The sequence below is a fragment of the Conger conger genome, chromosome 4 (genome assembly GCF_963514075.1).
Source record: "Conger conger chromosome 4, fConCon1.1, whole genome shotgun sequence".
Classification (NCBI taxonomy): domain Eukaryota; kingdom Metazoa; phylum Chordata; class Actinopteri; order Anguilliformes; family Congridae; genus Conger; species Conger conger.
In genome coordinates this window covers 44,523,205-44,538,765 of record NC_083763.1, presented here as the reverse complement: position 1 = coordinate 44,538,765, position 15,561 = coordinate 44,523,205, and the positions used below count along the sequence as shown (strand labels likewise).

Sequence of the window (15,561 nt, the reverse complement as noted above, 5' to 3'; positions counted from 1 at the left end):
ATTTTAGTCCAATGATATTGGAAACAGTCAGCTGGAATGCATTCATGCACTGCCAAAACACAGTACTATACTGTTTTGGCTAAATTACCAGTGTGAGTCATCTGCTTCTAGGCTTTCAATCAGGTACAAAGTCTGTGCTTGCAAAAGTGCTAAGTTATACCATTTTCGTGCATTTCAGTCTCATATAGACAAACTGTACAAAGTGCCTTAACGAGTTCAGATGCGTGCATATTTTATTAGCTGTTAGAAGACAATAGCTGACAAAAATAGCGCAACTTTTTCAATAATGCATGAGGATAACATCTTTTACAGAAATCCAGAAATCCGTTTCTTCCATGATAACCACAACTTCATGTTCAGCACATACTCCTAAAGCACTGTGGTCAGGGGATTTGATTTGATCTACCAGTAATGTCCTTGGCAGAGACCTGGCAGAAAAGCTCTTTCATATTTTTTTACAAGTGTCATGGATGTTGCAGTGAAAATATAATTTTGTTTATTCTTGTTGAATGTCCCTTGTTGTGTAAATTTCAGCATAGTAAAATATATGGCTGTTGCAATTAACACCAGAAATGCATGTCCCCACAACAGTTAAGACCCTACCTCCCCCTCCTATTTTAATCTGATCCGAATAAGCTCACATCAGATGATTATGTGGGTATTGCTATAAGACTGCAGAACCTTGCTTACCTGTGTGAGCTGTTGAAGAAACTGCCCCCTGTTGAGCGAGTAGGCTTCTGAGTGCAGGTGTATCCTTGCCCACGACCGTCTCTTCCTGCATTGCCTGGCCTCCAGAGAAATAGGCCTAATATGCGCAACCTCAGACACCTCGCCTGGCTAGTAAGAAGGCAAAAAGGTGAACACTACAGAGGCTGGAGGAGCATTGTGTGAAGCTCACATGAGGAGGGATGTCAGCTTCTGTAAACACTCTCTCTCTACAGATGTGTCTTGAGTGTACATGCAGGGAAAATGGTCACTCTCAGTGGTGTGAGTGATATGGCTTCCCCGAGTTTTCCATCAGTAGTTACCACCCACCCTCAGGCCCCACCTACATTGAGGCCTTGGCTATTTATCCAAACCTGGGGCCTTTCCCCAATTCTCTAGCATTTACGACTAGAGTCGTAAGTTTTTTGTCTCCTCAAAATATTCTGCTGCCTTTAAGGGGTATAGAAATGAGAAAACAATCTGGAACCAATCACCGGTATGTTCAGACATGAAAATTTCAATTAATGAAGTGTCAACTTTATTCTAATCAACCAGAACTGTTCATCAAGTAGGAAAAGTAAATACACAATACTCTTCGATTGCATTTAACCTAGTCAGGGAAAAAAACTAGCCACCTGTGGCATCTTAATACACCACAGAACCTCACAGTTCTAAATATGATATGTTAAATATGGCAAAATGTTCATTTTTAAGTGAAATATATATTTTTAATATTGGAATATGTATTCAATCAAAAACTCTTTGACTTTAGCTCATTTTAGGGAGGAAACTATTTATTTAATTATTGAGCCACATAGTCTAAAACACCAAGGTCTGTACAACTAACAACATTACCAAGTATTTCAGTATCATAACTTATAAGTCAGTTGTGGTTGTTGATATTATCGAATACATCTTTTTTTTTTTTTTTCTTCCTCCTTGTTCTGTCATCCACAGTTGAGTTTTCATGACAAATTGCACAACATTTTAGGGATGGAGGCTTGTTTCTGACTCACTGGAATGAACTCACCCATGAATGTGACACAACACTAGCATTTTGACTGTTAAGGAGATTCATTAAATCCAGGCCAGTGTGGCAGTAGTATTATTTTTTTGCAAAACTACAGTAATTTATGTTTATCACTTGGAAACTATAGCTGCATTAAATCACGGGGTTCATAGCAAAATACTTACTTTCCAGGTTATAATGAAGAGAGCAGCAACTTGCATTCATATCAAATATTATATATTGAAAATAATATATATGATATACTGTATTTTCGGTTTTGTAAGTCATTCCGGAAAAGAATGTCTCATAAATTAATATAATGCAATGGGTCATTTGCCAAATGGCTTTGTTTGATGGCAACACATTCTTTATTGTTTTGTCTAGCATCCCATCAAAATGTATATATGTTGATATAAACTTACCTTACCTGGCAGTAGGAATTTAACCATTTTGCTCCTTGGTGCTCTCAGGCTGTGAGATGTGATATTGAGTTCACCTTCAAACGGATACTGTACATCTCACTGGGTAAAACAGACTACCAACAGAGGGCAGTGTTTTACTGTGTCCTTTCCTTGCTTGTTGAATTTTAGACATGGTTAAAAAACATTTGGTTCACTGGCTATTCCTTGAGCATTGCTTGTACAAAAACCTCTCCCATATACCATTATTCAAGTGTATATGTAGATAAAATAGGAAAACCAAGAAATAGGTTGAACTTGTCCTAGTTTTTATTGAAACAATTTACTGTTAGACCTTGGGGACCCAGTAGGCCTAGAAAATAACAAAATGTCTAACAATGTGGCTGGCCCAGAAGATAGGAGATTGAGAACAAAGCAGTATGGGCCCAGACAAAAAAAAAAATAGTACTAAGGCATACCGTTATAGTTATACCTCAAGCATAGTTCCTGGAAATATTTTAAGTATATATAATTAAGTATAATTAAATGGGCCAATTTACTTTTATAGTTAAATATGCATTAAATATACACTTTATGTGCTTGAATATACTTTAAAAAAGTAAACTTTTATGCACTACTTTTTTCTAAGAGAATACAAGTATCTCCAAAACAGCTTGTACAGTGACATATTACCAGAGGCTCTACATAGCATTTCTATAATAATCCATTTTTTAATAATCCATTTTTGTTTCATGAAGGTATTTCTTTCTTCTAATTTTTAAAAGTGCTGCAAGCTCTTGACCCCTAAGGTTAAGGACCAGAGAGGTACAGTTTAGATGCAGCTAAATGACCTCCATACAGCCTGCACATATATAAAAAAATGATAGCTAATATTAATATTAGCTAATGTTAGCCAAACTTACAACTGAAATTGAAGCTATGATCATGTCTGACTATGAAACTGAAGAGTTTCAGCTTTGTTGCCTAATGGTATTTATTAATTTCTGAAGTGTCTGAATGTATTAAGAAGACAGATGATGAGAGGTTGAAGGGGGAAGGCAAAATGCTGTCCTGTATGAAGACAAGTGGGGTTGGGCTGGGCTGCGTAAAGGCAGTTGGTGAAAGTGACAACGTTTAGTAATTTATCCTCATATGTTGGAGTTGCACAAGCACAAAGCAGTCCTCTTCTCGGCAAGCGCGATGCTGTTGACACAGGAAGCCACGGTACTTTCCCTGCAGCTTTCTAAAGCTGCATGCATCATATGAAATAGTTTCAATAACTTACATATCATTCCTGAAAAGAAGGCGGCATAAGCGTGTACAACCTCTGGATGTATGAGGATGCAGTATATGCTGGAGAAGCTGCTTTGGAGTTGCCTGAAGTGCATTTTCGTGGTTTAAACCACAAACCCATTGGTGTCCTTATATCAAGCTGTTGTGATGCTGGCAGGTCATGAGACACTGTTTGCATTTAGACCTATTGACAATATTTAACCTTTGACCTATTATGTTTAGAAGTGTATCTTTGGATTGCTTTTTGTAACGGTCCTGAGATAGATGTGTTTGGTTGTTTCTAATAACTTCAATCAACAAGCCGAGTCCAAAATCCTTTTGTTGGCCATGTTGTTGTTTTTGAACCTTAATGTTCAAGTTTGGCTTTGGGAAATTAAGCAAAAGTAAATACCCAATGTCCTTCATCACACAAGAAAGCTGTTTGGGCCTGAAAACATACACTAAACCTGAAAATAATAATAATAAAAAAAAACCTTTCTTTAAAACTTCAAGAAAAGTATATTTGGGGGGGGGATCAATTCTCCCCTCGTGTTTGGTGTCAGCACCTCAGCATTCTTTGCATGTGCCATAGGGAACAGTAAGACAAAATTAGAGACCATGAATTTTTTAATTAATAGTTGATGACATCAAAAACAACGCTTTCACTGACAGGAATTCTAACCCTTGATGTAAACTAATTATGAAAAGTAAAAACACACAAATATTGAGCTTCAGTGAATATGATTAAGTAGGCATTTGCATTTTTCTGGACCTGAAATGTAACCTTACTTTTTATCATTTTGAAAATAACCTTACATACGGTACTATTGAAAGGTGATGGACCAACATGCAAAGTGCAATTATTTTTCCAACATTTGCTTATGCCATTTTCAGGACATACCATTTTTATTAAAATATGTTAGCTGTAAAATTACTTTTATATAGATATATTGTACTCCACAGTGTATCCAGATGGGGATCAAAACTGCCTGTGATAGATCTTTTTGGGCACATATACTTTTCAATATTCACAAACCAAAAAAGTCTTGGGAAGAAAAAGAAGGTATACTAAAGAAAAGTTAAATCTAGTCAACATATTTTAGGAAATATCACAATTTGGTGAAATGTCCAAAAGCAACTTGGGTGGCTGTTACACTTTGACCAAAGCTCTATCCAAAAAGGCAGAACATTGATGCTTTAAAAAAATGTGCAAGACCCAGTCACTTATTTTTAAATGTTTTTTATTTAAATGTAGTTGCATTTAATTTAATTAACTTACATACAGCAGGACAGTCTAGAGGCCGTCTCAACCACAGCAGTCCCAATGGTTCTGACAGTGAAAACCTTATTTACAAACGTATTCAAGTTCATCAAGTTTATCTGTCCACAGGGGGAGTCAGGCCTGCCTAAGAGGTTAAGGGGCGAAGGGGTGAGGGGAGCTAGCACAGGCAGTTTTGACCCTGGGTTCAAGGGCACCATCAGTGAAGATTACTTCAGATGAGGTCTTCTCTTCATACATTGTGCTCCACAGTCTAATTCCCCATTTAAGAAAGCAGAGGGGGAAACCAACTGCTGACACCAATAAAAATGTCATCTCCCCATGTTTTGTGCATAAGAACATTTTAAGTGGAAAAAGAAACAAAAAAAACAAAACATACTTTGGATTCCGTGGTGTTTGTCGGAGGTTTTTTTCCAATACGTTTTGCGCGTTCGTTTCCTGTGGGGGCTAGGCTTTCTTCACTTTCCCGTTGAGGGTGCTGCCGTTCTCGTGGTGAGCGCTGCCGTTCTCGTGGTGCTTGCCGTTGGCCACTGGGGTAGGCCCGCCGGCCGTGCCGTTCTGCATCTCCTTCTCCTTCTCCGCCTGCTTGGGCAGCCTTTTGCCCTTGGTGTAGGCCTGGTACCAGAAGTTGGAGAAGAGGATGAAGAAGAAGGTGCCGTAGATCCAGATGAGGTGGAGGAACAGGGGGACCTGGTAGCCGCAGGAGTCCATGAAGTAGTACTGGGTGGCGTGGAGGGATACTAGAACAAACTGGACCTTGGGGACAGGGTGTAAACGTAGCGACAGTCAATGGCTATGCAGGGCAGAAAAGGTCTAACACAGACAGGTCAAACACATACAGATTTGATCATAAAACTTATAATAAGCACAGTATAAGGACAGCTGTTAGCACATGAATCCTCAAACCTCTGGTGGGGCAGGTAATTCTAGGTATCCACAGGTATGTTATTAACAGATGCTGTTTTGATTTGAAACCAAATACAAATTATTTGCATTAACTAAGCAATGTACACAGCCTTTTAAAAAGTGAAAAGTAATTCATTTTGAAATAGGAATATCTCTATCTAGGAATATCTATATTTGTTTCCTATTTCTGTATTATCTGCATTTGTAGTGGTTTTTTCCACATCTTTTGCACATCTTTATGTGCAACAGCCGGTTGTATCACTCAGTTGTGCTGCTCTTGCACATGCTGTTGAGAAAGCAACATAAATTAAAGACAGAGGGTCGCCGGTTCGATCCCCCGCCCGGACTGTGTTGAAGTCTCCCTGAGCAAGACACCTAACCCCCGAATGCTCCTGACGAGCTGGTTGGCGCCTTGCATGGCAGCCAATCGCCATTGGTGTGTGAGTGTGTGTATGAATGGGTGAATGAGAAGCATCAATTGTACAGCGCTTTGGATAAAGGCGCTATATAAATTCCAACCATTTACCATTTAAAGACTATTTAAATGCCACAGTTCATTTCGGAAATCAACCAACTTTTAGAAGTCGTGTTCACAAGCAGATTTTTATTACACAAAATTGTGACATAAATAATTATCATATATCATCATCAAAAGAAAATGTTTATTCAATATCACAAACCCCCTAATGTGCATATGTGGCTTTAGTTGTGTAACATATGCTACAGACACACTGTAGCAGTATGGTCAGGACAGCTTCCTGTAAGGCCATTGCACCTATTAGCCTCAGTAAATCTTCCTGGCATGCAGTGGCAATGGGTGCTATTTTTGGAATTAACCTCCGGCATGAGCTGAGTGAAAACAAAAACCCTCCAGCGATTACATATGTTTAAAGAAAACACATACTAGCTGAATGGCCGTCATGTACTTCTTCCACCAGAGGTACTTCTGGAAGCGGGGACCAGCAGCAGAGAGCCCATAGTAGAAGTACATGATAATGTGGACCACGGAGTTGACCATGGCATGGAAGGACCCCATTCCACCTGTGGTGAGCATTTAAACCGTACAAAGAACCGAACATATGAAAACAGTCTAATAATAATAACACGTTCCTGATTGCAGTGATGTAGTTATATCAGGATGAAGAAATGATTGTGAAACCTCTTACTGAACCCATGGAAAAACTCAAAGTATCCCAGTTCATGGTTAGCAAAGGAATAGCTTTTAAACACCTCTGCACTGGTGCTAATACAGTGTTAATCTTCAGGATTGAGTATAAAAGTAGATAAAGGATTGTCTGCCGAAAAAACTTAAACTGATATGGACACCACTACACCACTACAAGGGGGATTTATGTTGGCCATCTATGAGAATGAGTGTCAATATAAAACATTTCACTTAAGCAATGTGTAGCTGTCTGTGTATATTCTCTAAAACAGACAATGTGACCAGGCTACACATATAAAAAGAGAAATAGACGGTCTTCTGAAAAAAGACAGGGAGAGGCATCTTCAAGTTCAGTCATGTAAGTGTCTACAGCTGTCCAGAGAACTGCAGACTCCTTTGACCAGCTGGAGTCCCCTGAAGGAATCTGCTATACAACAGTATAAAGAGTGTGTTTACAAGCATGTGTATATTTGTGTTCCAGGGCCGTGGTGGGCGGGTGCATCACTCTACTTAAGTGATTGTTACAGGCTGAGAGGCGATACTAGACACTGACAGTGGTAGTATATCCAGAGGTATACAGAGTACCGAAGTCCTGACGTCAAAGCCACGCCCCGTGGGTCATTCCAATTCAAAAATCCCATTGACTTAATAAGAACTGTGTTCCTAAAAAAAGAACTAAAAATGAGTCCAGCCATTTTACTCACTCAACAGTGATTTTCTCAAAACACAGACTGTACCAAATATAACTAAATATCATAAACGATACAGAGCCACCTCCGAGACACAATACCTGGACTCATTTTTTTAATGTATATATTTTTTAATAAGTGATTTAAAAAACGTCAATGGGATTTTTGAATGGAAAAAATTATTGTAGCTCATGTAAAGGAGGCTGTTAGTACCAGAGATGATGCTGATAACTTGACTGATATTTTTTTAATTGTATCAATTTGTGAAATTTAGCCCCATAGTGATGTTAATGTGATCACTTTCTCTACCTGTTGACACTGGGCATAGTCACCAAATTAGTTGAACTGGTAGCAATGATGTAGCATATAGCATATACAGATATAGTTCTGACAAGGTTATCAACATTACTGTACAACAAAGAAGCAAATCCCAAAAGTACCCCATATCCAGGAGAAAGTTGTTTACGGTTATTTAAAGAAGCAATAGGCAATGTGAAATCCCATCTCGTGTCCACACGGAGAAAAGCATGACACTGCCTGGCTAGTTGCTCTTGATGGGAACTCCCCTGCGAGTGATGTACCAGGCTCCAATACTACGTAGCTCTAAAGTCATAATTTAGCTAAATATGACACACAACAGACCTTTGCATAACTCAACACAACAATTTTATGGGAAAGGGTTGGAATATTCATCAACCACAAGCCACCTTCATTTCAAGTCTAATACATATCTAATAAAGTTCTCACTGAGTGTAGATAATGCAAGAAAGTCAGCCAATACTTCACTGTAACTCAACCGGCTACGCATTTCATTCATGAGAAAAATATGGGGTGCTACTGACTCAGGAACACTGTTGGAGGCGATAACCCCAGTATCTGATGTTTCAGATAGACAAAAACACAACACGGCTTAAGGACTGGAAAATATATTTAAAATGACAAATTCATAGTCAATATTTTTTTTGGGAGGAAAATAAATATTTTTACTCTATATCTTTCTGCATGCTATGTGGATGCCAAAATGATCAGTCAACATTAGTTAGATATAGCACCTTTAAAGGGGTTGATCCATGTCCAATTCTGCGCATACTTATCTCGGATCCTCTACATATAATGCAGTTAATTTTGGCGAAGGAAAAGAAGGAAATGTAGACTCAGAAAGAACGGGCAAAAGCATCGACCCGCTGTACACAGTGTGTCTACTTACCAAAATGAAGGGACTGTCAACAGCCACTTCACATCAATGCTCATTGTGAAAATGGTCTAATAGTTTGTGAAGAAATGAATATAAACAGACCAATAATGCGTCACTTACATTTAGCGAGAGGGATGAAAAGACTTGTGTCTTTTCATTTAAAGGTAGCAATACAGGCTCATGTAATGAAATGTAGTACATTAGGATAGCAACAGGTTCTAATTATGGTTACATAATGATATGTGTTCATTTCAGCGAACATGTTTTGCCCACTGAGTAACAGAGAGGGATTATGGGGCGGTGGATTGAGGCTTACCGGGTGCGTAGGAGACACCCCACCACCAGGTCCAAGGCATGAAGGAATGGTGAAAGATGTGCAGGAATGTGATTTGGCCACGCTTTTTACGCAGGACAAAGAAAACCTGAGGGAAACAGGGCTAGGTGTCAACACCAGGAGGCATCAAAAACTGGAAAAACCCTTCAGGGATACTGTCGTCAGTAGTAGCTAACTTCATAGCATCGAGCCGTGGACAGTTTTAACCCATAGTGAAAAACATTCAATGCTTGCTCTTACCGTGTCCATGAGTTCAATATATTTTGAAAAGAGGAACAACCAGGCCACCCGAACCATCTGGTCAGAACAAAGGACAGAAACAACTGAATGAGGACTAAACAGAACTGAAAACATATTCAATCCAATGTAGAAGCATCTCTCTATCAATGGCTAAATTTACATTTCTGATATGAACATTTCATTCACTCCTGAATGGGAGTGCCGTGTTTCAGACCGCTAAGTTTCCACCTATGCCTCCAAGTAAAATGTTTTGCATATCTTTAAACATGTCTAAAAATGACCATTTACATTTGTTTTAAATAACCTGAAACACCAAAAGAATAGCCATTATTGACGGATTCTTTTAAGACCAGATCAGACATGTAAATGGTAAATGGACTGCATTTATGTATGTGTATTTATATTTTCCCAGCAGCTACGGCTACAAAGCATTGACAGTAAATGAATGGCACTCATTCACCTACACACAAACACACTCACTCACACATCAACAGGGAAAGGCAGCCTTGCAAAGCGCCAACTGGCTCATTGGGGGCAATTAGGGGCTAGGTATCATTCTCAAGGACACTTTTTGAGCAAACATCCAGGGATAGAACTGACAACTCTCCCATTGCCAGATGACCGCTCTACCACCTGCGCTAGTGTCGCCTGTGTAATATATGTTCGTCGTGTCCACTTACTCTTAGTGCCTCAGGGCTATCTGAAAGGTCAACTGGATCACATCTCCAATTGTAGCTGGTGACCCACCCAGACATCAGGAACTGGGGAAAGGATAGATAGATTGGATGTAAGTCAATAATGGAGTGAGACAAAATAGGACCTATCGAGATCTAACTCCACCCAGTGTTGGATTCACTGCAGACAGTAGGCAAAACAAGGGGCCAAGCTTGACTGAAAGGCCTGTTCTTCTTGTTAAGCTGATACATTGGTATTTACATATGTTCAAATCTAAAGACTGGAACTGACATCACACAAAAGCAATAAAAAATCCAAGGTAGCTCCAACTGCCACATGAATTATATGGAAATATACTTACCTGCAAGTAATTTCAGGTTAAAAATGTTTTAAAAATTGGCTTCAAATGCTCAAAATTCCAAAGCATCTACAAATATAGTACATGCAATTCCACTTTCTGACATTGATAAAAAAACAACTTTCTTTGAAACAGGACAAGCAAAACAGGTCTTCATCCGATATTCATAATACTTTTGGAAATGAAGTCAAACTCTCACCTCATAAACGATAAAAATGGACAGGGCCACCAAGGAGAAGTTGTAGAAGATCATTGAACCCTTCAGCTCGAAGGGCTTACGACTGGCCATGAATCGGGGTCCCGCATAGAGAACAAAAATTATGTAGGCCAACAGGATGGTTGACATTGTACCAGGGCCATGCATCAAAGGGTAGTCCCTTATCCGGACATCTGGAGGCAAAAAACATGATTAAGCAACTGGACCCTAAAGTACATGACTGGGACATGGGTGGTTGGTGGTTCAAGCCCCGGTGTAGTCCTGATAAGATTAGCCTTAGGCTTTGCAAAATTTCCCAGCATATGGAAAAAAGCACTCACCCCTTCCATTCAGGAGGTACTCATACACTTCCATGGCTTTGGTTCCAATGTCGTGCATCATGTTTCCTGGTATTTCCTGTCTTTCAGAATCAACCCAAATCTCTGAAACAGGAAAGGAGAATCCATGAACTCAAACACGATGCTAAGGTGTGCGGATCCTGTTCACTAAGAGGGAGCACGCTGAAGTTTGTATAAAGCCCTGCCCTGCCGTACCTGCACTGCCACAGAAAACACGTGCCTGCTCATGTGCTGGCAAGCAAGCAGCTGGCATGAATTAACTGCTCATTTGTATAAGTTCACCTCTTCCCCCCTGCAAAAACGTTACGATTCACATTATCTGGAGAGGCACCAGGGCATCCCCAAAGCAAAAGCCACAGACAGGTGCAGAGCTAGTCTATAATCAGCTAGTCTGGATTTAGCATTAGGAGGAAAACATACATATATTTTTCAACACAGAAACTTTCTCTGTGAACCGCGCATTGCCCACAGCAAAATGAAAAACAGGAAACAATCCATAACGCACAGGCAGTATGACAACCGTGCTGAAAAAAAGCAGCTCAAGCTAGATTTTGAAACAGCTGGTAGGTGGTAATTCCAAGCTGGTCATAGCTGGATTTTACACCAGGGAAGGCAGCTGGAATGTACTTAGTGGACCCAACTCCGTGTAATCAGTGACTTAAAGAGCTTTAGGTTGAATGTGAGACAAGCAGAGCTGTCGGTATCACGCATGACCGAGGGTTGTTGCGAATCCATGGACCCCATCACAGGCAAGACATGGCCTGATGCTGACAGGGAGGGGCTCCAGCTTATGGTCAGGTCCAAAGGTTACAGCCATGACTGTGATGTTGTGCCTCCATTTATGACAGCAAACACATGTCATCTGACAACCTTCTGAACGCTGACTAACTAGGTTACGGAAAGCCCTACCGAGGGGTTAAAACACAGGTTTTGAGTGGAACTACGGACAGAACTAGACAAATAACAGACCAAAGAGACTTAACAGCAAACAAATAACCAAACAGCATCTTTGATAGAAAATGAATGTTGCCATGAGATATATAAAAATGTATAGGGAGCCCACATGCAGCTACTTACGGGAAAAAATGAGTGTGTGATCAATACATTTGTTTGGCGAACCTGGTGGTAAAGGGACTCAGTGTAGATGTCTGAGATTTTGGTGCCACCTCCCTTTAACCAGGACAGTACCCACTGCACACACAGCAGTGTACACAGGGTTCTGGAACATTCCAGATCTGGGGCATTTTCGTTATCCTTAACAATTACAAACAGGCGTGTTGATAAAGAAAAGTCCTGCTTCCTGGTGATAAATCATCTATAAAGAGAAGTGTACCATGTGAAGCAGTCAGCGCAATATAGATGTGGGCCTGAAATGGTATGCTTCCAGGTGTGATGACACAAGCTAATCTAACTGAACCCTGCAGCAGAGGAGCACACGTGTGGCGCCAATCGGACTGTGTTTCGCCACAGTGCGAGTCGGGTGGACCTTTTGTACGGTCCCCGCCCCCCTTACTGTGATCAGCACTCAACTCGCCCTTTGAGAATACAGACTACACCCTATACCAATAGCAGTAAAGCATTGTTGGGCAGAAGCAGATAAAAGAGGAGAAAAAAGGAAGGAATGCGTGGAGGGAGCGATGCCCTCCCAAGGGGGCGATGCCCTCCCGAGGGGGCGAAGCCCTCCCAAGGGGGCGATGCCCTCCCAAGGGGGCGATGCCCTCCCGAGGGGGCGAAGCCCTCCCGAGGGAGCGATGCCCTCCCGAGGGAGCGATGCCCTCCCGAGGGAGCGATGCCCTTCCGAGGGAGCGATGCCCTCCCGAGGGATGACTCGGGTTTTTGCGCAGTCACAGCGCGGCGCAGTCAGCCAAACCCCACCTGACAGAGAAGCTGCCTGGGTCAGCAGTGGAAAGGCCGAAGTTGCCAAGTATGAGGTCAGAGGACTCGGCCACTGGGTGTCTGAGAGAGAGTGAGTCAGTGAGGAGGACGGTCATACTGGACCAGTGGAGCTCTCCACCATAGGAGGTCAGCTCAGTCTAGCAAGCAATACAGGAGAATTTACATACAGAACGTCAAGGGGCAACCAATGTTTTCTTTACAGGAAGCTCTTCCATTGCGATGCGTTATTGGTCAGACTAGCATTTTCTTTTTGTGGGGGGTTGGGGATGTGTGTGTGTATACTGTATACAGAGTACTTTCAATGCAATTCATTACAATGTCTTTCATTTTACAGATAACATTTCCCCCTTTCCTCCTACTGTAACGGGGCTTTGTAAACTGTGCTCAAAGCAGATCTGGCAACGTGTCTTCATTACAACTCAACTTATTATTGTATCAAACTTCGTCAGTAACATCCTATTTTAGTCAGGTGACAGTTCTGAGAGGAACTAGCCACTGAAACTCATTCAGTACTTCTGCCATTACTGCATGCTGTATATGCTCACACAACCCAGTTTAATGTGCAAAATGCTACTTTAGAGTGGTAGATTGATGCTGGATGTTACCACCCAGCAGTTCCTCAAGAAAATATGAAAATGTTATGGGATACATTTTTCAAAAGCACTGCAGATGGAATTATGCTAGTGGGGCATTGCTAGGCAGCCCTGTTGTCAAAACAAAAGAGCTCAAGCAAGACTCTAACCATCACCTTAAATTAAGGACATTGTGAAACAAACAATGAGAAGCGTGGACAATGGGGCAAGGCAGTTCCAACCATCTTTTTATTTTTCTCTTGTCTGTTGTCAGTGTCTTCCTTAGTACAGCAAGCTAGCCTGCTAATGATTTGAGCACATAGTTTTGCATTTTCCCACGGTCCGTTACTGATCTTATTCAGCCAGTTTAGTAATTCAACTGTCAGCATACATTTTTATTATATCAAACTGAATTCCATTACAAGCACATGTGTATAATCTAAATTACATTTATGTTCCTTCTTCAGCACTCCTAGGTGTTGCAACCAATTAAAGCGATGTGCTGCAACTTGCGGTTTGGATTCAACGCCTCATGAAGCCAGTGCCCATGGGGTGATGTGTAATTGCCCACAGCGATGTTCAGCGAGGGCGGTTTTTAGTAGGAAACGGGCGTGCTAGTCTGCACTGCAGAGCACTAACTGAACGGCTCAGCTGGTGGATTTTGGGGGGCACACATTCTCATCTGCGCCCTCCTCAATTTAGGAAAAGTTTCAGCAATTATAGCAGAGACAGACCTCCAATTTTAATGGACGTTTGCATAACAATAAAAGTGACAAAACAGTTGTTCTGTCATTTATAACCACATGCAGTTTTACAATAACTTTTGAACAACCTTTACTATTGCATGAACTGCCAAGTCGATAAGGGTGCGTGCTAAATGTCAGCAAAAATGCTAAAAATAGTAAACATAAGTACTGTGAATGCCTTTTTCAGGCTGCCCATATTTAGCCACACATCTTTCCAGACCATTTTCTCTTTATGACATCATTTGCTGTATAAGCCATTCAAAGAAAATGTACTGAAAAACTGCAAACAAGTAATAAATAAAAAGCATTTGCCTATTACCAACTACAATGCCAACTACAATGTCCTAGACCTATAACATACTTCTCATATAGGAATAACTGTACACATACAAGTCAATGTTTAAATTACAGCTTTAGTGTTTGCAGTCAATTGACCATACAGACACGGCTAGAGGAAATGGCTCAGTGGGTCACACTTTGTTCACATGGAAACCCTCAGCAATAGCATCCACACTTTAAGCAGCATTGTCGGTGCAGTTCAAAAGACAAATGTTAATGGACTCAATGTCATTTGAACTCCTCCGTGTGTTTTGACAACACGTCTGTCAGGTAGCCTCCTGCGGTTCATAAAGCCATGCGGCAGAGAGACAAGTTCACCAGGACACATGGCAGCAAGCTAATGTCTGTTTGTAGTGACATTCTGGAGTGTACATTGTTTCAGAGCGATTGTTTATGGAATACAGCCAGTCATGCAAAATGTATCTCAAAATGGCATACGGGGCAGCCTGTAGCCTAGTGGCTAAGGCACACGACTCAAGCGACATCGGCTCAGGCATCTGGCAGTTGGAGGGTTGGAGGTTCGATCCCACCCTGGGTGTGTTGAAGTGTCTCTGAGCAAGACACCTAACCCCCAAATGCTCCTAATGAGCTGGTTGGTGCCTTGCATGGCAGCCAATCGCTGTTAGTATGTGAGTGTGTGTATGAATGGGTGAATGAGAAGCATCAATTGTACAGCGCTTTGGATAATTCTAACCATTTACCATTTACTCGGAAGGTTAGTGGCTCAAGCCCTGGTGTAGCCATAATAAGATCCGTATGGCTGTCAGAGATAACCCCGCATTGCTCTGGGGGGATTGTCCCCTGCTTAGTCTAATCAACTGTAATTTGGATAAGACCGTCAGTGAAATAACGGTATGTAAAAAAAAGTTTGGTGTTGCGCACTTCTGAAAGAACTCCCTCGTCCCTGGAAAAAGCATATATGACAACCACAATCACATCTGTGGCACTGTGAGAGGAACAGGAAGTGTATAAAAGTGTACTTTAATAACTGCAGCACAGAAGTCAATGATACTGTGTATGCAAGTCACAGAGACACTTCCCATATTTAATTTGCCTAAAAATTTCCCCATGTGAAAAGAAAATCGGTCACATTAAGTCATTTGCATCTTCACATTTTCACATGTAATTGACTTTATAGAAACTGAACAACTTTCACATGTGAAAAAATAGCATAGTTGACCTTTTTCCACTCTCATATTATAAGTGGGATTATTTTTATAGTTCACAT

At 41.0% G+C, this 15,561-nt stretch overlaps 1 protein-coding gene across 1 annotated transcript in view; it reads right to left on the bottom strand.

Annotated features, from left to right (window-relative positions):
* Positions 1–3,993: 3,993 nt before the first annotated feature.
* Positions 3,994–15,561, bottom strand: part of elovl1b (ELOVL fatty acid elongase 1b) — a 36,057-nt gene continuing 24,489 nt past the window's right edge. The window contains exons 4-10 of the mRNA XM_061238536.1: positions 10,763–10,864; positions 10,425–10,615; positions 9,873–9,953; positions 9,193–9,249; positions 8,935–9,040; positions 6,474–6,610; positions 3,994–5,419 (exon numbers count right to left, since the gene is read on the bottom strand). Coding sequence (XP_061094520.1) covers positions 5,111–5,419; positions 6,474–6,610; positions 8,935–9,040; positions 9,193–9,249; positions 9,873–9,953; positions 10,425–10,615; positions 10,763–10,823 — 942 coding nt within the window. The 5' untranslated portion in view covers positions 10,824–10,864 and the 3' untranslated portion in view covers positions 3,994–5,110. The remainder of the gene's footprint in view (positions 5,420–6,473; positions 6,611–8,934; positions 9,041–9,192; positions 9,250–9,872; positions 9,954–10,424; positions 10,616–10,762; positions 10,865–15,561) is intronic.